Source organism: Anomalospiza imberbis, chromosome 6 (genome assembly GCF_031753505.1).
Source record: "Anomalospiza imberbis isolate Cuckoo-Finch-1a 21T00152 chromosome 6, ASM3175350v1, whole genome shotgun sequence".
NCBI lineage: Eukaryota > Metazoa > Chordata > Aves > Passeriformes > Viduidae > Anomalospiza > Anomalospiza imberbis.
The window spans coordinates 50,932,382-50,958,646 of NC_089686.1; the positions used below are offsets into that span (position 1 = coordinate 50,932,382).

Genomic DNA, 26,265 nt, shown 5'->3' on the forward strand with positions numbered 1-26,265 from the left:
GCGGCTGCGACCACCAGATCCCAAAAGCTCTCATCACCGCAAGGCATCAGTCCGCTGTTGGCAAACCGATACCATGGATTCTCCCTTAGGGGCCGCGGTAAGCTCTTACTAACAGCACCCAGGCCGTGGTTCCTCGACCATTTTGGGCTGAGTTGCTGCAATTCATACATTTTGGCGGTGGGCTGGGTTGAGAGGAGCCTGCGTGCAGGCTGCGCTCTCCTCGCACCTCTCCACGCCCCGGTCAGCCGAGGTCTGCCCGACCAGCGCCCGACTCATGGCTCGGTCTCTGCCGATGCCAGGGCGGGCTGTGCCGTGCCGTGCCGAGTGCAGCCCGTGCCCCTTCCCCGCGGCCGCGCCGCCCGCATGTGCCCAGCGGCGGCGCGGCTGACAGGGCAGGGGCGGGCCCGGCACAGAGGGCGGCTCGGTTTGGCTCGGCTCGGCGGGACCCGCCTCGCCCGGGCGATGCCAGAGCGCGGCGGTGGCAGCGGGGGGGCGGGCGGGTAGCGGCAGCGGGGACGCGGCGCTGCTGCCCTGCCTTTCCCTGCCCGCCGCTGGCCCTTCCCCCGCCCCTCCCCGCTCCGGTGCGCGATTCAGCCGCCGCTCCGGGCAGGGAGGAAGGGCTGGGAGCCGCCTCCCGCTGCCCCCGGCCGCCCCCTCCCCATGCAGCCCGGCCCGCCGCTGGGAGCCCTCCCCGGGGGAATGTTTCTGCGGCCGCTGCCGGGATAACCGGCGCGCCGCCCGCCCCCGCCCCGGACGGAGGATGCTGCCCGCGCCGTGGCGGGTTCCAACTCGGGCAGCAGCGGCCGCGTCCGCCTCCTCGGCTCCGGGCAGCATCGCCGGGGAGAGATGAGTTCGCGGCACCAGGCGGACTGGATCCCTTACAGGTAGGGGGAGACCCCGCGGGAGGCGGCGGGTGGGGCGGAGGCACCGGGGATGCCCCTGGGCAGGAGCCGCTGCCCCTCGAGGGGTCCCCGCCGGAACCCGCAGCTCGGTGGCGGGGCCGGGGCGGCCGGATCTCCCCGGGGCGCGGCGGGGCGGCTGTGGGTCCCGCCGTGGGGAGCGGATCGTGGGCCGCCCCGGGCGGGCGCTCCCGGAGGGGCGCCCGGTCCCGCCTCCCAACTTCGGGTCGGTGCCACTCCGCGAAGTTCGGGGGCTGCACTCGGGGCGAGCTGTCAGCCCCGCGGGGAGCGGGCAGAGCGCGGAGCTGTGCTGCCCTGCGGTCCCGGCGGGCGGAGCGCTGCGCCGTCGGTGGCGGCTGCCGCGCCTCGGGCGCCGGCCCCGCGCTGCCCCCGCCGGCGGCGGCTCCGGGAGCGCGGCTGCGGGCGGGCGATGCGCGGGGCGGTCGCGGCCGGCGGTGCCGCCATGGCGGGGAGCGGGATTGCCATGGCAGCGCCCGGGCCGCGGCTGCCATTGGCTCCGCCGTTGCCATAAGCTACGGGAGCCGCGGCGCGGCGGCGGCTCGGGAGCCCCGTGCGTCAGCGGAGCCGGCCCCGGATACGCGGAGCCCCCTGTCCCTCCAGCCGTGCCCTACCCCGAGCCCCCAGGTGTGGAGCGGGAGCATCCGCGGCTGGAAGGAGGGAATAGTTGGAGTCTGACTTGCCGGACCAAGGGGAAACCGAGCCTAATATTTCGCTGCGAGCGGGATGGGCTGTTCTAGTAATAGACCCCTTTCCGAATATGCTCTTCTGAGTACATTAACATTATGAGTTTGTTCGTTTTTATTTTTAGTTTTCGTTAAAGTGTCTTTTTCAAGCTGAATTTTTACAGAAGGACATCCCGAGGGGCTTAACAACGTGCTCTGAAAACGACAGAAAGCATGTTTCTTTCATTTGTTTGGTTGTAAGTGAAACAAGGTAGATACATTAACATCGGAAACGAGGACACAGTCTTATGGTGCGCCAGGGGAGGGTTAGGTAGGACACGAGGAAAAAGTTCTTCACAAAAAGGATGATTGGGTCTCGGAATGAGCTGCCCGGGGCGGGGGTGGTGGAGTCACCGTCCCTGGAGGTGTTTAAGGAACGACTGGATGTGGCACTCAGTGCCATGGTCTGATTAACACGACAGTATTCAGTCATAGGTTGGATTCAATGATTTCAGCGGTCTATTCCAACCTAGTGGATTCTGTGATAAACCTTTTATTTTTGTTGGAATTAAAAATATATTCAGAGTGCATTTTAAAAGAAGGGCAGCTGCTTAAGCAGGTCAGTTGTAGTTTGCCACATTCTTATTGACAGTGTTTGTAGCAGACATATGCCACAACAAATGCATCGTGAACACAAATACATCACTCCTTAATACAGAGAAAAACCCTAAGATAACTGCACAAGTGGAAATTTCCTATTTTGATATGTGCACATCATAGTTCAAATCAGTAGAAGAATTAGAAAGAAAGAAGCATGATTACAATGAATCTAAGAATATTGCCACTCTCTCAGCAATAGCACTTTCAGCCCATGCATTTTGAAAAGATGTAAGGAATTGGCAATAAGGCTTCAAAAATGTCTACTGGATGCATTCTGATGCAATTTGAAGCCTTGTAATGAGGACAGAAATACCAGAGGAACAGCTGTCCATGGCTCATCCCAGCAGCAGTGGAAGAGTTTCTCTGTTCTCTCACTGTACACAAGGCTCTGCAGAGGCCAATGCCAAAACTTTGCTGAGGGATTTTATAGCAGTGGCCTCAAAGAAGGAAGTAAAACATTTCTATTTTTGCTCAGTGCAGCACAAACAAAGGGAGACAAAGCAGCAAATCTCAGAGAAACACAGATTTGATGATACTCATATCTTTTCTTATATAATGTTATTCTTGAATGTTAATGATGTGTTTATGGTCAGAAACTGCTGAGGACTGCTTGAAACCAAAAGGCAGCCAAACCACAGTTCTGCTCTGAAGTGTCTTTATTTAGGCTTCTAACAGTGTTCTCTCAAGAAGCTGACTTATTTTTCAGTCTTCAGAGGTAATTTTTGAGTTTGAGGAATATTGTTGCAAATTTAATTGGACTTGTGTGTGTAAAGCATCTTCCAAGATCCCCTAACACATACATGCCCAGGAAGCAGTGGTTTCTGAATGCATGTGTGACTGAGTTTACAGATGAAAGCACTGTATGAGTAAATTAGGTCAAAGTACCATTTCGAGGGAGTGAAATATACAAGGAGAAGGAGAGACCTGATGTGCACCTCTTGGAACATATCATCTTCTCTCTGAGAGCAAAATGCCCCATGCTTATCTGCCCTCTTGCTTCACATTCTTGTTTACTGTGGTTCAGTGGTTGCTGACTCTCAGAACCCAGAGGGAGGTTTAGCACCTTCTTTATGGTCTGGGTGGCATGTGACAGCCAAGAGTATCACTGCTGCTTTTGTGGGAGACAGAGCATAGGCTGCTGGGCATGCTGAAGTCTGGAAAGATGCATCCTTCTGGCACTGGAACATATGTGCAGCTATATATATTAATTAACTCAAGCAGAGAAGGCTTGTATTTCCACTAGTAAAATGTCATATTTTTCCTTTCAAGTGAAATGAGCCAGAGGGAGTCAGTTCCACATGTGTCATGTACAATTCATTAAGCAGTCCACCTGCGTGTCCACAACTCGCAAACTTACACTTTCCTTTTTAAGATGCTGAGACCATTTTGAGTGAATTAACAAAAAATAGGCAATTTTTTCAGTGTCAGTGCTAGCTCATGCTGAGGTCAATAAAAGGTTCATATTATTTGTGAGTTTGTGATTTCAGTGTTTTGCCCTTATGTCTTTTCATCCTCAAGTATTCTGCTTTTGAAACGTTAATGGTCATAGGATGAGATTTCATTTCACTAACTTTATGAAAAATAATTGGGAAGCTGTTTTTAAAAAGTAAATATATTGCATTTATTTTCATGAAACACATATCGTAGATAGAAATTTAAGGATATGATTAAGCACTTACATGAAGCTGCACACAAGGTACAATGAGCTAGGAATTCTTTAATTTGTACCTGCTTTTAACAATGTCTCTGCTCCTTATTACAAAGAGTCAAAATAGTTTAAATGCAATTTAAAAAAATCAGTTGCAGTCCATGTAGCTGCTTCCAGCCCCAAAAGTGGTTTGCAATGGAAGTTAAGAGTAAGATGTAGCTTCTTGAGGAATTATGTTCTCAAGCACAGTAGTGTTTTCCTTTGGTATCCTTCAGCAGTTTCCAGTAGAAAATACAATGCAGAAGTGTCTGGGAATCATTAAATTCACAGGAGTTCAGTTTTTTTGTTCAAAAGTATGTTTTTGTTTCATATCTTTTTCTTGAACTAATTTTTGATTTATAGCATTTCTTAAATATGACATACTCATTTTTATTTTATGCTGATGTGTCTTGAATAAGTGAAGACATTCTTCATACTATAAAACTGCAGTCAAATAAAACTGCTAGGTAAGATGAAAGTACCAGTAAACTCAGTTGCAGTAAGGCCCCTGTCTCCATTATTATTATTATTTGTTCTTATGTTTTCAGCTGCTTCTTTAACAATAAATCTTCATCCTGTAACTTTAAAAGCAGCATTTACACAACCAGCTAACCTGTTCCATGAGAAATATCTAAACGCCACCAGCTGAAAAACCCAATTCACAAAGGAATCAATTTAATGCAAGTCCCCAGAGTTCTCTGTAAAGTATGTGTGGTGCTGCTGAGCCTTGGTTTGTGTGAATAAACCTGCCATGGCCAGAGGGGACCCCATGAACTGTACCCTGGGAGGGCTTGGCACTTGGCACTGAGGGCACTGAAGACACTGAAGAGAGCAGATCACACAGCCTGCATTTGCAGTGGCACAGTATGTCTTGATATGTACACGATGGTGGTAATAATGCACATTATTTTTGTTTGTGGCAGGTTTTATTATGCTCAATTTTTGTAGCTTTCATGAATTTGCTCTGAAGTTTTAAGGCTGTGCTTTGATATTGCAGCTATAAACAGTCACAAGTTATTTACTTGCCAAGGGAAGGATTACAGTTGGAAGAAAATTGTGGAGCACAGCTGGGTTGTAAATTCATGAATCATTGCAATTAGGGCAGATAAGAAGATTTCTGAGAGTGTGATGTGTAAACAAGTCCTGGAACAAAAATGGCCTTGAAGACCAAGGGTATCCCACACTCGTTTCTGTGCATGTTGTTGAGGTAGTGGGATATTATAAACCCTTAATTTGTGGCATTGTGAAGGCAGCAGTGCAGGTGGAGGGCTCACCTTGCTGCAAGGTGCAGTTTGTGACTGAGAGCATTGCAATGCAGGCAGGCTCTCTCCCAGCCTCCTGCCGTAGGGAATGGCATAGATAATTTACAAGAGCTGCTTTTTTTAAAGAAAAGAGTTCGAACACTGTGTCTGTCCTCTTCTCTGAAAGAGGCTGTCTTGTCTCAGGCTATTCAGTATATAAAATTAGCCTGGTCATGTGCTTTTAAAACATTTAAGTTAGAGCTCTTCCTTAATAGAACTCCGTGCTCTTGCATGGAGTGTTCCTGCTGTGGTGGTTTGCCCAGCATCAGTGTGAGGGAGATGTCAGAGGCAATTGCTACCCCGAAGCTGGTAGCCTAAATCAACCAGGCAGAAAAGAGAGGTGAGGAAATAAGTATCCCAAACCGTGGAAGTTGCAGGGTGTTGGCTTAAATGGAAATGGGACAAGGATCAAGGGAGAAGAGCTGCAGAGCTGGGTGTGAAACCTCGTTGTCTTGTGCTTTGCAGTGTGCCAGAGGTGGATTTAAGAAAGGGGCTGAAGGGTCTTTGCCTCCCTTTGCACGGGCTTTATGACAGTAAGTGATGCACCAGTTGACTCAGAGCATGGCCAGCCCCCACCACCTTTGCTTTATCAGCAGCCAGATTGAGATGAAAACTGATTTTTTCATAGACCAGTGGGTTTCTGGTAGCAACAATCATTTGCAGGTTCCTGGCAGTGACAATCATTTACAAGCCATCTGTGCCAGATTTGGATCACAGCCAGGAAGTGGATATGAAATGTAACGTCTCTCCTCTTGTACTTCCCTGAGTCGGACAGTTTTGATTCTTATGCCTGAGGCTGTTTGGACATTCCCTGGAGTGGCATCCATTTAGACATGCAAGCAGCAGTTTTTCTGGAAGGTGGTACTTTTTAGCTAGTAACTAAAAATTGCCATTCTAGAGAGCTGGATTCTTTTCACACTTCCTCCTCATTTTTCTTCCTCTCACACTAATGACTTGTTTTCTAATTCATGCTTTTCTGTTTTTTCCACCGATGAACAGATTTCTTTTTGCCATTTTTCCCTACATCTTGCTTTTCTTGCTTCTTTTTCTGTTCTCTTTCCTACCTTGAGATTATTCATGAAAATAGAATTCTGTCTTGCTAGCTGTATGGTGCCTGCAAAAGATACCCTTCTCTGTAAACATTTGCTATTTAATTTGTATTTTATTGTTTGTAGCTTTTAAAGAAATCCATCCCAACTTCTCATTGTGTTACTTAAGTAGTTAGTACATTTGTGATTTTTTTAAAGCTGAAATTATTTATTTTGTAGATTATTGAGAATTAATTTCAGTGTTTGCAGTGGTGTATTCAAAGATTAATGCCTTAAGCATGGATGTTACAATTGGTGTTTATTTTGTATCTCACTTACTGCTGAACATTTTGTTCCTGTAGTATGTGAAGGCCAGTAACTGGGACTAGGAGATGCCCTTCTTGGTGACAGGTCTGTGTCATGCACCGGGGGTGGCAGGGACAGAAGAACTGTTCTCCCACAGTTTTGCAATCTCTTTTATCTTGATGTAATGGCAGGGCGATGATGATACCAGCAAGTTCTGAGCAGTCTCAGCTGAGAGTGCAACACTTCTGTGGGCCCTGCTGTCATTTACATAATGCTAATAATATGCAGGTATACAGCAAGGTAGTCATAGGCTTGAAAATTTTCAGTTTAGAAGGCGGGTACAAGAGAGGAGCACAAAATGCAAATGGAAAGCTCAGGGTGATTGCTGGCATGGGTGTTTTTTTGCTTTCATTTTTGTTGCAGGCATATGATCATTAGCTTCTTTGGAATATCTGTTCTTAAGAAAATGGGAAGTCAGGGGATATCGACTTAGATAAGGAAATGTGCTCTCAGGGAAGTGTGTATAGAGTGTACAAAGGCAATAATAGGAGAAGGTGGAAAGACTGGAATAATTATTTTGGATGAGTACATGTCATAAAAGATGAAACTTTTGTTCTTGACATAGTTATTTTATGCCAGGTTGTTGCATCTAACACTTGATGGCTACGTAATTTTTGTAGTTTAAGTTTATGTTGTGTAGCTTCATGACACATTAAAAGCACAGTTTGCTCCATAATTAAATTACTTTTTAGATGGTTTTGTATTTTATTCTTTTATGTTAATAAGAAACTAAAAGATATCTTTCCTTTCCCTTTCAGTGATTACAGCAGAAGTAGGTTTCATACTTTTGTATTGCTAATAACTTGAGGGATTACTTATTTATTTATTTTTTTATCCTTAAAGAGAAATGGTGACCCAATTGAAAACACTTCCTCCTTCAGGGAAATGCAGTAGGCCCTGCAGAGAAGAGGAGAGTAACTGTTTCTGCCAGGACAAGAACTTTGCAGCTTTGGGTGCTGATTTTGTGCATTCAGACCAGCTCCTTCCCCCTGAAAGCATGAATGCTGTAGACAGTAAGGCTGCCCTCTGCCTTCTGTGCAGTTGTGTGGCTGCTTGCAGGGAGCTGTCACAAAGAGGTGGCACCAGAGCCTTTCTACTGACTTAGAAGGAGGTTAGATTGGTGCCATCCCCTTCTCTGAGCTCATGTTTTAGCTGAGCAAATAAGGGCGAGTGGTGTGTAATGCATGAATATGCCAATGTGCTTGTGAGTGACACACTTATCTTGCTCTCTGACAAAGCAAGTGCCCCAGTCATTCTTTCATGAAGTTGAGTTCTAGCTTGGATTCTCAGATGTTTATGAAAATTAAATCTTGAATTGCAAATTTCAGTGGAAAACTCGTGATCCCTGTTGTGATGCATGTTAACACAAGCCTGTGAATATCATAATTCATGATTATTGTAACTCATTTGACACAGGTAATGAAATCACAGCATGAAGTTTTTAATGGTAATTTCAATTCCAATCACAGTTCTAACTACCGGCAGATGAGATATTACAAGATGAAGAAATTCCTTGATTAGGTGCAAATGATGACTAAGATGGAAATTGTGTTTGCAAGTAAAATAATACATTGGTATTTGATCTACAGTTAGGGAAGGGATCTGAACAGTTCTGTCTTTCAAATTTGGTATCAGTTTGAAAGCAAAATGAAGTTAAAGGCTAGGTATTTGCATTAGTTATTCCTGTGCTACAGCAAGAAACATAAGGAAAACAGGTCTGTTTTTTTTTTTCAGAGCAGGTTGTTGCTAGCCCATATTACTACAGCAGCATTTTCACTTGGTTGCAGTTACAGCAACAAGAACAAATTGCATTGCCTCACGTTGCAATTCTCACTTCTGAAAATTTGAGGAAATTATTGAATGTACCGTGGAAATTAAAGAGCAGATAACTTGTCCAGACAATGACTTAGACTAACTGCTCGGATTAGGTTGAGTGGAAACCAAAAGACTAAGACACATACTGTACCCTGCAATTCATCTCTATTTTTGGCAGATATAAATTCCAATACTCAAGCCAGGAGTGTGAATTTCCATTAAACAGTGTTTTGCAAACCTAGGAATTGCTTCAAGTCTTCTGTGCTGAAACTTAAGCTCAGTTGTATGGGTGAATAATGCCTCTTTTGGGACACTGCATCTGTAGAGCAATGTTAAATAACTTTAAAGGTGTCTCTACACACCATTGAGTCAGACCTTGATAATTGACTCTTCTAGGTTATTGAATCTTAAATTGCTCCACTGGCTGTTGCTGCAGATTTAAAAATTCAAGTGTAAGGTTTTAGAGAAACTTTCTGTATTTGCCCTAGAAATAACATTAACATTGTTTTTTTGTCCTTAAGGCAGAGCTCATGTGACTCTGCATGTGGCATATTGTTACATCTCTGCAATCATTGAATCATTTGCTCAGAAAAGATCTCCAAGATCATCAAGTCCAGCCATTTACCCCACATTTCCAAGCCCACCACTAACCCATGTCCCTAAGGGCTACATCTACACAGCTTGAAATACCTCCAGGGATGGTGACACCACCACTTCCCTGGACAGCCTGTTCCAAGGCTTGACAAATGTTTGAGTGAAGAAATTTTTCCTCATATCTCAACTAAATCTGACCTGGCACAACACTGAGGCTGTTTCCTCTCATCCTATTGCTAATTACTTGAGAGAAGGTACTAACCCCCACCTGGCTACAGCCTCCTTTCAGGTAATTGTGGAGAGCAGTAAGGTCCCCTGAGCCTTTTCCAGGCTGAACACCCCCAGCTCCCTCAGCTGCTCCTCACAGGACTTGTGCTCCAGACTCTCCACCAGCACCCATTTCCCTTCTCTGGACTTGCTCCAGCTCCTCAATGTCCTTTCTCAACTGAGGGGCCCAGAACTGGACACAGCACTTAAAGTGTGGCCTCACCAGTACCTAGCACAGGGGACAATCCCTGCCCTGGTCCTGCTGGCCACATTATTGCTGATCCAGGCCAGAATGCCATTGGCCACCTTGGCCACTTGGCTCATGTTTAGCCTGTGTTGCAGTTCCCCCAGTTCTTTTCCACTGGGCAGTTTTCCAGCCACTCCTCCCCCACCTGTAGCACTGCCTGGGCTCATTGTGACCCCAGGACAAGACTCAGCACTTGGCCTTGTTGAACCTCCTGCTGCTGGTCTTAGCCCATCAGTCCACCCTGTCCAGATCCCCCTACAGAGCCTTCTGCTCTCCAGCAGATCCCCACCCCACCCCCCCACCTAGCTTGGTGTCACCTGTGAACTGACTGAGGGAACCCTTGATCCCCTTTTCCAGATCACTGGTAATGGGTCATATCAGAAATGCACAAGTGATTCACTCCTTCAAGTAAGGTGCAGTTCAGTCTGGGAGGAGCTGGGGACTGCCATATTTAAATTGTTTCCAGTATATGTGTTAGATTGTTTACAGCTAGGACTTGTTTACAGCTGGGAATCTGCCACAGCACAGCTCACAATGGGAATATAACTTTTATTGTAGAATCATCATCTGGTCTGAAATAAGAATATTCATGTTTTGGTTATTAAAAGAGCACTAGCCACCTATGAGCCACCTAATCTAGGCTCTGGCTTTTCAGAACACTAGGATAATTCTTGGATCTGCCAGGTATATTATTTAAGAAATACTTTATTAATACCCAGAGAAACTGGGCCATTGTATCAGAACAAAAAGATCATAACATTGCTAGAAGTTTGAGGCATCCTGGAAGATGCCTTTTAAATGTTGGCTATTTCAAATAATGATATACTTTAGTATTCTGGCAGTCTTGATGCAGCTTGAAAAATTCTTAATTACCTCCTTGGGGCTTGAATATCATTCTCAGATTTTGAAGATCAAGAAAAACCAGCACAGGAGAAATTTAATTGAAATTAAAAGTCCTTCCTAACTTCCTTCCTTCCTTTCTGCTGTCCTTCCTTTCTTCCCTTTTTCCTTCCTGTTATTGTTCCTGGGCACCCTCTGTTTTTTATTAATTTAATAAAATTGCCTTAGGATTTGCAAGATGTAGCTTGTTCTTGAGTAGTATTGGAAGGAAAAAAGTTCTCATATCCTGTGCACCTTGAGTCAGAGTGATTTCCAGATTATTCTGTTGGAAAAAATGTGGAGGTATCTTTGCATAAGATGGAAAGTGGGATAAGCAAGTTCAGGGTGTTCAAGTCTCTGCTCCTTGTTTCATTCTTTGAAAGGTGTTTCTAATACCTCAGATGAGTGCCTGGATTTTCAAGTTATTTGTTGATGTGTGCTGGGCCCAAAATTTGTTATGAAACTGTGGAGGTCATTAAGTTTATAAACTTTGGATTTGATAAATTGGTATTCTCATACAAAGATTTCTGGTAAGAGAATCCAGTGAACTCTAGACTTGGAAGAAAATATTTTAAAAGCTTAGGAAATTATTTTTACTTACAATAGCTGTAGTTTCTGAAAGCTGTCCTTTCATTGATATGACATCAAATTGTGTAAGCTTTAACCAAATTGAAGGAGATAGTAAGGCAACTGGGAGCTCACTGGGAATGACCATCCTGTTTATTGCTTGTTGTATTCTGTTAAAATATAAAGGTTTTGAAACTGAAGGTTTAAAACCAAGCAGAATAGCTGTATTTTATCTTTAGGCTGGTATAGGCCTTTCAAAGGAAGGAATGCTGTGAACCTGTCTATGGCTGGATTTTCAGGAGTGCTCAGATTCTGTTGAAAATACTTAATGTGGTGGAATGAGAAGGGAGGAGGAGGACTATTGTGCTGCTGAGTCAAAATGACAAACCGCTTGTAACACAGTGTAGTTTTTATGTGTTCTTTGGCAAAACCAACTAATTTTATTCTGAAAAAGCTTATTCTGAAAAAAAAAAGTAAGATACATTAGGGGCGCAGAGATTTTCTCTGCATTTTGTGATGGACTGTAAATATGCCCAGTTGACATTGTTAAGCATCCTCAAAGTAAGTCTCTGTGTGTTGGGGTGAAAATTCAACCCAAAGGGTTTTATTTTATAGCCAGCTCTGCAATACTGCATTTGCTGTGGTCTTGGATGAACAGTGCCAAACACGAGCACATATTGCAATAAAGAGTGAACAGAAGGATGTTGTTCTGTATGGTTTTGCTTTTCAATTTGCACTTGATGGCATCTGTCTTGTTGCTAATTTTTCATGACATGGTTATGATACTGGTTTTATTTTTTGTTTTTGTGCCATTAGAATAGGTCTATAACTAACAGTGATTGAGTCATTATTAATAAATCTCTGAGTTATTTACTTTGGGAAGTGAAGGCATTTGTTTTCTTTTTACATCATTAAATGCCTTCCTCTGTTTTCGAATGATACTCAAAACTTAAGGAAGCTTGTTTTCCTTGTTTCTGTGGTTCTCTCCTTTTTTGTGTGTGTCCTCTGTAGCTGGCTGATGTTGGTTTTGGGAGAACAGTTGATGTTGCTGCTGGGAGAGTGCCTGGACATAGTGTGGCTTGTGCTAAATTTGTCAGTCAGTGGCAGTATTTCTTTATAATCTTCCAGCTCTTCTTAAATTAAATCTTTCAATAATCATAAAGCAGATAAATATTTGAGCAGGATTCCAGGTCTCTGCTGCCATCCAAGAACTGTCAGCAGCAGTCTTTCTAAAGTAGATTCCAAACTCAGGAGGAGGTCCTTCTATCAGCAGGTGGGAGAGGGGGGAGCAGATGTGTTCCCTGGAGAACAGCCTGGTTTGCCAGCACACAGAGCTTCAGAAGGGTGGGTGAGCAGTCTCTGGTCACTGCTGGGGTCACTGCTGTGGGCTGGCAGTCCAGAGAGCCACCCTGTGTACTGCCCAGTTTGACACTAGTGAAGATAAGAGCGGGTGCACTGGTAGTGTGCAACGCCATCCCACAATGGTAAACACATTTGGAGGGTCTCATACAGGAAGCTGTTGTTGTCTTATAAATTTCTCGCTAGCTTGTGCCAGCCAGCTTTCTTTCCATAATTCTGCTGAACCTCCTTACCCTGTTCTAGTTTTGGCAGAGGTCCTGAGTGAGCAAGAAAATGTAGCCCTCTGAATCTGACAGAATGAAGCTGTGTGACATTCCGTGGATGCTCCTTCAGGCTGAAATGGCTCACCTTGTATCCTGCAATAAACACAAACTCATGGATTGTGCACTGAAGTATTAGAGCTATGAAAAATGTACCAATAACAGTGATCACATGCTGCATCAGTTAGACCTTCTGTGGAGTGGGTAATTAGTGATTCATAAAGAAACCAGAAGATACACAGTCATATGTATTTATCAGAGAGGAGAAGAAAACATCTGCCAGTGTATGTTTTGATTAGACCCAAAGGGGACTCTTAGCTTCACTCCTTTTTAATGGTCCAATAGCTAAAATCATTCTTTCTGCCTTACTTAAATGCATTTGGAAATAGCTTCCCACAGTGCCTGAAGTGGTTTAATTACATCTGATATGGTTAGATCTCCAGCTTTGTGTGCCAGAGCTTCCTCTAGCTGAGAGGACACATGCTCGCTGATTACACATTTGTTTGTCTCCTTTGCCTGGCATGCTCCTGGTGATTTGCAGTGTGGCTGTGGCTCAAGAGCTCAGTGGGACAGGTCCCTTGGTGTGCTGGATGCACCTTGGCATTGTGCTGGAGTGCACTGCCAGGCTTGTCTCACTGCCTCCACTGTTCTGCTTGGTGTGGAACTCTGGGAGAGATTGTGAAGACAGAGATGTATTAACTCTGTGTTACTGATAGGGACCCAGCGCATACAGAAATGTGGCTTTTCCAGGATGAAAACTCAGTAGCAAGACTGGGGAAGGAATTATATTTGCTTTATTTTCTACCCTTCTTTCCCCCAAATAAGATTATCTTTTTTATTTCACTTATATTGCTCTTTGGCAAATCCAAAGTGGGCTAGTGAGAACTATGCATAAAAAAATGAGCCCAGTCAATTTACTTCATAATATGTTGATGTTGGAAGGAATCTTCTTGTATATATCTGTAAGAAATGGTCCTAGGATCCATATGAAGACTGGGATCCCTGCATTTTAGATAGCAGAATTCCTATAGCTGTCCTTCATAATGTTCCCTATGGGGATTCTCATTGCTCTAGTCATATATGGAGCTGAGCCCCAAAACGTCCTCTGACAGAGAGAGTGTTTAAAGCCTTTACCTCTATCCAGCCACCATCTTAATTATGAAATCCGTTGGATTTAGAAATATTAACCCTCTTTAATTTTAGTTGAAATTAATCAACTGAAGAAATTATTATAGGCATTATGAATGCATAAATCTTTCTTCATTACAAAATGAGGCAAAACCCCTTCATTATATGAATTGTCAGTGAAAGAATTTGAAGTTTGAGTACTCTGGTCTAATTTTATTATACAGGTCCCACAGAAATGAGAATTCTTCCTGAAACTTCCAGAGGTTCCCTGCCTTCTACAAAATGTGACATTAACATACATTCATTGGAGATATAGATAACTTTAATCCTTCTCTGACAAAGACCAAAATATTTTGAATTTAATTTTAGTTGTATGGTATGATCTACTTCCTGTTCTAGGAAATCAGCAACCAAGTCGATAATCACATATTTCTACTCACATTTTACCCTTTTTAACTGAAAATATTTCATAGGAGGGAAGTACCAGGCTTACAAGTGTGTCCAGAGACAAGGCTGTGCATGGCACATCAGTCCCCAGTGGACATCCCTTTTGCTGTAATTGTTGCTAACAGGCATCATACCAGGTGAAATGGAATAATTAAAATGGTAACTTCAGCCAGGTATTAAAAAGATATGAAAAGGTTGGTGGAAGCCCTTTCCTGTAATGGTTTGCTACGGATGTCACAGCACCTGAACAGCTCTTTATTCAATAAAAATGCATTACATCTTATTCTGCCAAGCCTTTGCTTTGCAAATTAAACACAAGACAGTCTCCTGGCAAGATTTGTATGTTTTTGCTGTGCCTTACATATCCACAAAAGGTGTTGGTAAATTTTTCTGTGCAGTTTGTCAACACAATCTTTCTTTAGCAGTTAATCTGATCTACTTCAGCTGAGATCTGCTTAGTTACATTTTTAAATGGCACACGAGAACAAATTAGCTTAGTCTTGTTTTCTTTGTTGAAAAATGGAAAGCACAAAATCCAAGACCTGTAATATCTTGAATTACCTCAGGACCTGTTTCTGTCACGCTTAAACAAATCTGCTACAAAGGCATGGCTGCATCAGCTCTCTAAAGCTGTACCAGTTTAGAAATCAGAAACTGAACTGCATTTAAACAGATTTGTTTTTTATTTTATGATCAAAACATTTGGGGTGGGAAACAATTTTTACTTTTTCTGAATACATGAAGAGTGACATTTGCTAAATTCTACATTCTGGTTATTCTTTCTATCTTTCTAGCTTTTTTATTAAGTTGTAACCACATAGGAAGCAGTACTTGTCACAATATAATTGCATATTGGAGATTTGTGTAAGTTCCATACCTTGAATCCACAAGTTGAAGTTCAAAGTGATACTATAGTTCATCTTCCTTTAAAAAACAGAGAAGGGAATAACACAAAACTACCTCCAAAAGTTGCCAAACCCAGTGATACCCAATTATGCTCAAACATCTGAATTATGTTTTAAAGAAGATGATTTGTCTGTTCTATGCAGTGTGTAGAGTCAATAGGTTTTTCCCATGTTTTTTCTTATCCCTGTCTTTGTGTGGGCTGATAACATGTCGGAATCTTAGAACAAGAAGAATAAAAAGACAAGGAAAAGAGATTTTGTGCTAATTGGTAAGTGAACTGCAGTATCTGGTATCTAGCATGAAAGCAGCCATTGGAATTGCAGATTTGGCTACCCATTTTGTTTCTAGGAACTAACAAATGTAGAATTTGCAATCCTGTGTAATTATGATCTGATTCTAGAGTACTGTAATTTCTACCAGTATCTAGAAATATATATTTTTAGCATAAATTTTCAGTAGAGAATGTGCAGGGATTAGTGGCACAACCTTAATGAGAATTACACTGCTTAATTCCTTGGATATGATGCTTGTATTGTGTCCTTTATCTATTTTGAGAAGTCATATTATACTGAAAATCTGTAGCAGTATATGAACAGCAAAGGATACTTGTGGCTTTGTGTGAGAGCTGTCCATCAGTTTATAGAACGTGGTACACCTTTTGCTTAGCCACTGGCACATGGTGAAGGAAAGAATGGATGCTTAAGTAAAAACAGTTTAAAAAATAGTAGATTGAAAAAATGCTGACATCTTTTTGATCTAGTTCTTTTGGATATTTTGTTACAGTCATGAATGACAGCTGCTTGCCAGTTTAAGAAAAACAAATACTTAGAATTGACACAGCTTTTTAAATCTAATTATCTTATGTGTGCATTATTTCAAAGACAAGGTTGCTCTTTTTTTTCATGTAATGTATTTGTGCAAATCTTAGGAGTTTTCAAAGTAACAATAAAAAGCACCTTAGTGTCTTTCTTTTTTTTTTTTATTATTCCTCCTCGGTTACTGTTTGATGGCACTGGTGAATATTTGACAAGCAGTTTGGAAAGCAAAGATAAAAATGAATAGTTGTTTTATCAGCCATTTATTCTGGTGTTTAAAATTCTGTGTGCTATAAGCTTTTATTTTGCAAATACTTAGCCATTTGAGCAGGTCTAGATGGCAATATTTATGTCCAGCATTAATAAGTTATGTTAGTCAGTTCAGGATCAGAACCCTAAAAATTAGGTTGTGCATATATCAAACCCTGTTTTCAGTCTGATTCAAATGAAGTAAAAATGATTTTCCAGAGTCTGAAATGCCTTGCCTGGGGGACTGACTTTGCTCTCAAGCAGTACCACACAGACTATTCATGTGACAATGTTTTAAAGCCCGGAACAATAATTTGAAAAAGGTAGTTGCAGTTAGAAATATGAATTAGTTGGGTTGTGATCATTAGCTCTTAATTTTTCAGTAATTTGGTAACTGTGTCAGCTAGAAGCTGCATACTGCAGAGGAGATTTCAGCTGAAGATCCAAAGCTTTTTGGGGACACGGATTCAATGTTCTCTGAAGCTGTGTCTGGGCACTATCTTGACTCCTCTGCCACTGCCTTTCTCATAAGTCTCTTGCTGGCAGCACACATTTTTGCATGTTGCATACATCTCACAGAGCAAAACTGTGTGTCCTTAAAGGAATTGCTATATCAATTAACTGCCCAACACTGAAAGAATCCAGCATTTGAGTCATGCCAGTTAATGATGACAATTTTACAGACTGTATTAAAAAAAAAAAAGTAGTAATTTTCCAGTTTTTCTTTTATATATATGCACACACATATATCTATGCATATATACTTAAATATGAGGAAATAATGTCTCATCTGGTTTCTGTTGAGACATCAAGCTGGATAGAGCAGATAATGTATCACTTTTCTCAAGCTATCACAATTCTTAATAATGAAATGATTTAAAGATATTTTTCCATTTATACATCACTGTAGCAAGGCATTTCACTTAGCATTTTTACATTGCTACACAATGTACTATGAAGTGTTTTCACTTAGCTTTTTGTAGCACCACACAATGTACTGTGAAGTGTTGAGAGAATAATCCAGAGTAATTATTAGACTAAGTGATAATTTCATTGGCGGTAGTTAAGGAGAACCAGATGAAGATGGTTGTCAGATATAACAAAAATGGTCACGGAGTAGTCAAAAAGAAGTATAGTTGGGATTCTGATAATTCATAGTGAAAATAGAACTAAAAATACTGCAATAACATATACCTGACCTGTTTTAAATTTGACTAATTTATTTGAAACACTTAAAGCTTATGTGCTAAACTAGGTGTATAAATTCAAATTGGTGAACATGGTTATGGTTGATGTTTATGAAAAACAAAGATGATTGAATTTTATGCAATGTACATATTTTAGTATGCTATAAAAAGAGGTGTGTTGCATAAGAATACTGAGACTGTTACTTGATGTGACACTTCCAAGTACTTTAAAGGTACTGAGTGCATTTTGCTATTAAAAGGGATATATTTTCTTCAATTTGATATAGAAAAAGCATGCCAGCATATTTGGGGTTAAATTAAGTATAGCCAGAGTATGTAAATAAGGGTTGAATGGGACAAGTTAGGTTTTTTCCTTAAATGTGTCAAAAAGTACTACTTGTTCCTTTTTCTATTACAACCTATGATATGTGATTCTGTGTAGTATTATCCCATGTTATGTTTTTCTCTTCCTGTTTATTTTCTCTCCTCAGTTATTTTTACTAAAGAAAGCAAACTCCCTTGCCTGGGAGTTACACACAGATGTAGAGAAAAACATTTAATGTAACAAATGGAAAGAAAAGCTGAAATGCATTCCAATAGGGTTGGAAGGGGCCCTTAAAGGACTCATGTGAAAACAGAGCTAGAAAATTTGCTTTCACTGTACACAAACAAGGTGGGTTCACAGCTACAGCAAACTCTGTGTTGTAAAATTTTTCTGCCGCTTCTTAGGTCTTGAGAATAAATTCCATTTACCACACTTGGTTGCACTCAGAAGCAAAGGAAAGGGATTAGCTTAGTTTTGAAGTAGACAACAATGCTCTTCAGGTTGTTTACTCACAGGATCATCTTCACACCAGGAACTGATAAATTGGAAGATTAAATATGTAACTTGTTTTGAAATTATCTTTGAATGCTGTAGACGTCACTGGGACTGAATCCCTGTGTCTCACTAAAGGGGAGGAAAATCACCATCCCAGCCTTATTATTATTATAGTTTTCTAAGATTTATTAAAATCTGAGAAAGAGTCTCTTTCTGTGCAGGCACTGTGTATGCACACTGTGAAAACAATCCTCTGTCTTCAGGAGCTTATAACTAAAAACCCCAGCCTGGAGGGATTTATACATATGCATCTTTTTATGCAATGTGAAGTTAGTGACAACATTCTCATGAGATTGAATTCATGGTTTTGGGGATTCAGGGCCCAGGAATAAAGATCAGGCTGTATGGAATACCTCATCTGCATAGAGTGCTTTTAGAAATAATGACTTAGTTTTCATTGTAGGGAACAAAATAGAGGCCAAATGGTGTTTGCTATTTTTGATAGCTATCAACATCTTGCCAGTCTTGAAATCCATATCTATGTACTTATCCATGAGATCTGACAAACTCATTTTCCTTTGACAATGTTGTCCAGGATTGTCAGCATTTGCTACTAGTATAGAAGGTAATACAGAGAAAGAAGTCAAACCAAAAGGAAAAATCTGCTTTCCTCAGTTCCAGCAAAAGAGTACTAGATTGGATTATAAAGATAGTATGTGTGGGGGGGAAAGTGACAAAATATTTTGTTTCACAGTTAGTATTTATCATGAAATGACATGTCTTCCCTTAGAAACTGTATTCCATAGAAACTGTAAAACCACCTGTAAAAAGGAAAAGGGAGCTTGGCTGTTTCAATTCACTAGCATCTATCAGAGTTACAATTCTTTCTGTATTTTTGTTCAGTTTTGACTGTTAGAGCAGCAAAGGTAAACTAGGTAATCTCTTTCACCTTCATGTTTTCGATAAATGGATACCTTGATTTTACTATTGCTTTAAAAATACAGTAAATACAACTCCATCTTTTTCCTAAACACATGCACAGGCAGTGGGATCTGTTAATACTTTGCTGCATTGGTGAATTACCTCAAATATAATCCATTTCACCAGCAGCATGTTTGATCTACACATTGATGCCTGTGTTTGCACTCCTGCTGCAGGAAGAAGCCTCACTGAACACCTGCAGCAGTGACCCTATCGTTAGCATCAGTGTTTTGTTTGTTAAACACTTCACTATTATGCTATTATTTAAAAGGCCAACATTGTTTCTAGGTTAATTACTGTACCTATGAGGCTTCATTCTTGCTTCACAGAGGTGTTTCCAAGAGGAGTTAAGACCTGTTTGTTACTCTTATTTTACAGCTGTCTTGGAAGGTTGTACTGTTTGATGTACAATAGGCCCAGTAGCTGCCAAGTGGACAAACCCATGTTTCATAGAACAGGTATAGGACAGGGAGGGAAGGGAGCCAGCAGTCATCTTGTGCAGGTTTTCTCTTCATCACAATGGCTTACAGTGTTTTCCACATCAAAAAAGCAGAGGTCTGTTCTGGGTGATGCCTTTTACCTGGTCAGTAGTAATGGAATGGGAGAATCATTGTGGCCCAGGCAGAGAACTCTTGCTCTGCAATGTGTGTATGTGTAAGTGCAGTTTCCTTATCCAGACAATGTTTTTCCCTAGTCTGTGCTTGTTTAATTTACTGTTTGTTGTGGTTGTGTGCTTTGTACATTGAGGGGTTTGGTTTGTTTGTGCATATATTTTACTGTTTTAACAGCTGAGACTGGCTGGGTTTTGGTATTGAGAGAGAAACGTGGCTGCTTGGGCTGGATCTTTCCAGTGGCTGGCAGCAATATGTTTTTGATAACGGCACTTCCTGACAGTTGTGTCATTTGTCATCTGGATTCATCTGCATTGCAGGTAGTGTATCTCCAGGTCTCAGTGGGTTTGTGTTTTTTTTTTTTTTTCTTTTTTTCTTTTTTTTTTTTTCCTTCCCAATTTACTCCTCTTCAGGTACTTCTTGTCAAACTACTTTAAATGCAATTTTAGCATAGATCACCTGAAGGCTATTGTGTTTTATTCATGTTTATTAAATTCGCCTGTCTCTTTCGGGACATAGATTCTTTCCTTTATGTTTTGTTCAGAGTTTGTGTGTGTTGAAGGAGAGCGAGAAATAACCCAGCTCTTCCAGTAGGTGATTATTTTCATTACCTGCATTTTACTGCCATATGCTGTCTTGTTCTGTTCTGCGTAATTGTAGAGAATGAATCTGTACAAATATTAGTTCAACTGATCTTTCCAGGGCAGTAGTTGCAGCCCTGTAGTTCAGTTATTTAAAACATGCAATGTGTGTAGGGAATAGTTTTGCTTTTCATCTCACTAGATCTTTTCCTGGCTGCTTATCATCCTCACTGAAAGCTGTCAGCCTAGGCATTTCAGATTCTAAACTGTAGTTTCTTTTTTCTATGACTACAGTTTTGTTCTGATTTTACTCAAAGCTGCATCTCATTACTTCAAAGCATATCTGAATTATCTGCAGAGCTCCTGCTGTTCCCTTCAGCACTGAGAGTCTCTTGGGTTATTTGCTCAAGAATGGTCAATGTTTGATTTATATATCCTGTAATACATCTACATCTAACAATTGTAATACAATGCATCTAACAATATATTTTACCTGACTCTGATGATTTTTTCAAAAACTTTGTCTAAGTAGAACATTTAGAAGATTTGATTTCTACAATTGCTGTTGGTTTCATATACCCCTAAGGTTGTAACAACTGGAGATCTATTTTGATGAACTGTTCTAATTAAAACAGACCAAAATGCTGTTATGGAATCATAAAACGGTTTGGGTCAGAAGGAACCTTAAAGATCATCTCGTTCCAACTCTCCTGCCACGGATAGGGACACTTTCCACTAGACCAGGTTGCTCAAAGCTCTATCCAGCCTGGCCTTGAGCACTGCCGGGGATGGGGCATGTACAGCTTCTCTGGGCAACCTCTGCCAGTGCCCCACCACCCAAACAGTAAAAATGTTTTCCCTAATATCCCATCTAAATTGACTCTTTCTCTGTTTGAAGCCATTCCCGTTTCCTGTACTACATGCCCTTGTAAAACATCCCTCTCCATTGTTCTTGTAGCTCCCTTCAGGCACTGGAATTCCACAAAAAGGTCTCCCCCGAACCTTCTCTTCTCCAGGCTGAACAACTCCAACTCTCTTAGCCTTTCCTTATAGGAGGGTGCTTCATTTCTCTGATCATCTTTTTGGCTTTCATCTGGACTTGCTCCCAGAGGTCCATATACTTCTTATATTGTGGGCCCCAGAGCTGGGCACAGGTAGGGTCTCAGGAGTGCTGAAGAGAGTGGGAGAATCCCTTCCCTCACCCTGCTGTCCACGCTGCTTTTGATGCAGCCAGGACACGTTTGACTTTCTGGGATGAGAGCTCGCATGGCTGGGTCCTGTTGAGCTTCTCATCAACCATCACCCCCAAGTCCTTCCCTCAGGGCTACTCAGTCCCTTCTCCTCCCAGCCTGTGCTCGTGCTCTGGACCAGCTGCAGGACCTTGCACTTGGCCTTGTTTAACTTCATGAGGTTCACACAGCCCCACCTCTCCAGCCTGTCAGGGTCCCTTGGGATGGCATCCCTTCCCTCCAGTGTGTCACCACACCACACAGCTTGGGGTTGTTGGCAAATTTACTGAGGGTGTCCTTGATCTCATTGTCCATGTCAGCAACAGCTGCACTAGTCCCAGTACTGATCCCTGGGAATGTCACTCCTAACTGGTCTCCACTTGGACACCAAGCCATTGACCATGAATGTCTCTTTGAGTGTGACCATCGAGATAGTTCCTCATCCACTGAGGGCTCCATCTGTTAAATCCATGCCACTGCAGTTCAGAGACAAGGATGTTGTGCAAGACTGTGTCAAATGCTTTGCAAAAGTTCAGGTAGATGATGTCTGTGTCTCTTCCCTCATCCACCAGTGCTGTAGCCCTGTCACAGCAGGCCACCAGTTATTTCAGGCAGGATCTGCTCTTACTGTCACAATGTTTGCTGTCACCAATCATCTCCTCATTTTCCATGTGCCTGAGTTCAATAGGAACTTCCCTGGACTGCCACATCATCTCAGGTATGATGGGTAGTGGCTTAGCTACTCCTTCTGCCAGTTCCCTCAGGACCTGTAGATGCATCTCATCAGGTGCCATGGACTCCTGCACCTCCAGGTGCCTGAGATGGTCTCAAACCTGGCTTTCTCCTATGGAGAGCAGTTCTTCTTTCTCCTAGTCCCTGCCTTTCCCTTCTGCACTCAGGCTGTGTGGCTGGAGCACTTGCTAGTGAAGTCTGAGTCAGAGAAGTCACTGAGTACCTCAGCCCTCTCCGGTTCCCAGGTAACCAGGTCTCCCAATTCCTTCTGGAGAGGATACATATTTTCCCTTGTCTTCCTTTACTCAGCAATGTACTTACAGAAGCTTGTGTTGCTGTCCTTGACATCTCTGGCCAGATTTAATTCTATCAGGGCTTTAGCTTTCCCAACCTGATCTCTGGCGACTGTGTGGCCATGCTGAGGATTTGGCTGGAGTTAGTCTTAACAATTATCTACATGGAATTAAAAAAAAAAAAAAGAATGTGTTCCTGTTGTTACATTTGCTCTCAGTTAATCTGCAGAACCGTTGCCAGACATAATGAATGTCATAAATATTAATGTACAAAGGACATTTAGATAAACCTTACTGGAGCAAATAGTACCAACAACCTCTCAGGAAGGTCTCATTAATTTGCTGATTTTTCAACTAGTTTGCCATCCAGGATTTGAGAAGAAAATAAAGCATTTGGTTCTGTAATTATTTGTGCAACTGCAAATGCAGTCTGCTATTAACCATCTGCCCTGCAGGCATGACTTTCAGTGCCATTTGGATCATTAGCACAGTGTATGATCCTCTGCATCTTCTGTTTTGTGGCTGGCTTGGTGCTGATACTTCTCTTACAAATATCTGTTTCTTGTTTCTGCCTTTTTTCCTTATCATTTTCCTTTATTATTTTCAGTCTTTTTAAGTGTCTTCTGCACAGGCAGAAGAGGTGATGCTGTACTCCTGGACTGGCATGTTTTTATTTATTATGTGAGATTCACAATGAAACACTATTCCTCTGAAGTTTTGCCTAAAGAAATGTAATTTCTATTTCTCCAGGAGTTCCTGGTGTCTGTGTTTTCCTGGTCAGTTCAGTGGTGACTGAGAGGTGGCCTGTAAGAGTAGGTGGTTGCCCTCTCTGCCCTCTGAACATGGCATGGGAGAAATCCAAGCACTGCTGTTGCTGATCTTTGCAGTAGAAGGGCAAAATAATATTCAATGTCCTTGGGTTGTTCCTCAATATCCAGACTTCTGCTGGCTTAGGTGGCCTAGCAAAGCAGTCACTCATTTTACTATAAAGAGAGGATTGCAGGTTTTACTCTAAATCAGGTGACTGAACAGCTGCTTTAGGGTCAGAAAGCCTTGATGATTCCTATCATGAGGAGAGCCCTTTTAGAGTGCTTTGTAAATCTTTGATTAGCCTGTGTGCCTGATACAATAATGTTCTCCCAAGTGGCTTCTGGTGTGCTCAGTCTGTGGGACAGCAGACCTTGTTTTATGTAGGGACTTGCAGGTGTGGGGATTTCTGCTGACTTCAGTGCTTAGGAGTTGGTTGAATTTCACTTGTTTGAAGAACCTAAATGCGTGCCATTCCCCCGGAATGACTTCAGCCTGCAGGTCCCTAACACTGTTAATGGGCTTTTACAGTAGCATTTCATCAGTGCTGCGGGAAAGCTCATTGTTAAGGACTTAACAGTAACATTATTGAGAGCAGTTGGGCTTTATGGAACTACAGAGACTTTACAGAGACATGTAATTGTGTGAATATGACAGATTGTATCCAGTCAGCCAAGTGCTATCTCTTTACAGGAATTTTATTTCCTGTGTTTTTGGAGACTATAATGTTCAAATGGCACATTACAACCATTCTTGTTCTTTTGAGTCTGTTCTGCTCCTAAGGATCCCATAACCTGTTTGTCTTGACACAGCAACACAGCAGCTTTCTTCACAGCAGGAGTGCATGGAAAAATCTGAGTGATCTTGAGGATTAGTCTGGTATGGTGTATTTTGTTTTTTTCTATCTGGTTTGATCATCCACTGTTTTTGAATTGCAGCTCACAATATGGCAGAAGAAACTCAAGATGAAAATACCCCCTCTAATTTTCCATTTGCTTCTGGGTCAGTGTTCTAAATGGGAGGAACGATTTCTTATCCAATTCTTCATCTTTTTATAATGTGAACCGTTTGTTTCACGAATTTTCTCTGCCTATATATATATTCATTTTGCTTGTGCAAAGATCCCTGATTTCACACAGAGTTTTTGGGTGATGCTGTTAGTAATATATTATAAAGCAACAAAAAGAGGAAATGCAAGGGTGACACTTCTTAAACAATTTGTTAAAGTTGAGTGGTAGTATGCGTCTGCTTGTTTGACCAGCTGTACTTTTTGGTGCAATTAGTGCTGGGCTGCAGAGATGTGTTGGGTGAGATTTTGGACCTTTGTCCTTGCAAAAAATTGTTTTAATGGAAAATGTTCCTGTATGAAGCAGTGTCAGGAAGGAAAAAAAGCATTGCCTTGTTCATCAGGCAGAAGCAATAGAACTGCTTTACTGTGGCAGATTTTTCTTTTTAAAAAACCCTTAAATAAAATCAGTGACTACATGCATTTTGGGCATTCTAATTAGAAACATTTCTTCTTAATTGTTTTTTCTTGCAATGGCTTCATGAAATACAAGCAGTTTGCATTTTCAAAGAGCAAAGGCAAAGTACTTGCTGTGAAAAGTGTTATTTGAATTAAGTATTTTCAGATTTTACTTTAACTGAAATCACCCCATGTGGAATTACAGTAAAAATGTAGCAAGATGCTGACTTACAGAATCTTCTGCCTTCATCTCAGCAGTAAAGTGTGGAGCTTTCTGTGATCATGAAGTTCCATCTTTAAAACCTGATTAGTCTTGGGTTTCTCTCTAAATGTTTTTTAAGGAATAGAGATTATAAAAAGCTTAGAATACTAAATTTATTTCATCTGTTTTCATCTTTGTTATGACATGCAGTACTTTAGTAAGCATGGCTTACTATAAATTGAATTTAATGTTGAAACTCTTTCTGCAAAATAGATTTTGTGTCTTAAAAGGGTGGTATGAAAAAATAATACTTTGACTAAAATGTGATTTTACTTTAAATGTTTTTCCCTTTAAAAAAACAGGAGTTGAGATGTTTGAAGCAAATGCCGTAATTTAAATTTAAAAATAATGCTATCTAAAGATAATACTTAAATCTCTTTGGGCCTTGGTCCAGGCAACTGATAGGAATCTTTACAATAGGTAGCTATAGGCTTGACTTCTTAAACCCAGCATTAGTAACTTCTAAATGGGTGGACTGTTCAAGTTCTGTATAGAAGGATGTTTTTTTCCTGACTCTGCAAGGAAATATATCCAAGCTCTGATTTGTCAGCTGAATTTGGACTAGACTATTACTGCAGAGCTGAAAGGCTGTTTACAATATTATGTATAGTGTAAAATTGCTTTTTAAGTGGGTCAGAGCCATAGCCAAGATGCCAGGCAGATGCATGATCCTCGATCTAATAGGAGTAAAAATTAATCTTACTGGATCTTCAAGATACTTCAGCATGCTGAGCAGATTGCGAATATGTATGCATGCTCTTTAATAATTCAGTTTTCATGAATTATAAAGTTATATTTCTCTATTAAATCTGACTGAGTTTCATGCTGCTTCTGGGATTTTCTAGCATCACATCAAACATGTAGGCAGAATTGTTCTAACAGCCTCTCCCTCTCTCTCTGAGATTATTTCCTGCCATCTTTCAGTCACAGTTTTTCTGCTGTACTGGGCCTTTAGTTTCTGACCATCCCAGTTATTTGGACCAGAGTGCAACAAAAAAACTGGGCAGGACAGGCTGAGTCCTCACCACGTTAAAAACCCTTCCAGAGGGATGAGCAATTGATTCCTACTCTTTTGAGGAAAGGCAAAGGCTGTGCTTCTGCTCACATCCTATTTTGTTTTCCAAAGAAATAAAAGGCAGA

General features: G+C 41.6%; 1 protein-coding gene across 15 annotated transcripts in view; it reads left to right on the plus strand.

Annotated features, from left to right (window-relative positions):
• TUB (TUB bipartite transcription factor) overlaps nt 1-26,265 on the plus strand; it is a 159,774-nt gene that overhangs the window by 92,573 nt on the left and 40,936 nt on the right. Inside the window, exon 1 of one of the 15 annotated variants that reach the window (XM_068194137.1) lies at nt 512-884. The exons of 13 other annotated variants lie outside the window; for them this stretch is intronic. In XM_068194137.1, coding sequence (XP_068050238.1) covers nt 847-884 — 38 coding nt within the window. In that variant the 5' untranslated portion in view covers nt 512-846. Of the gene's footprint in view, nt 1-511; nt 885-22,046; nt 22,103-26,265 lie in introns of those variants that run through there. One more of the 15 variants, XM_068194135.1, reaches the window with a different exon arrangement.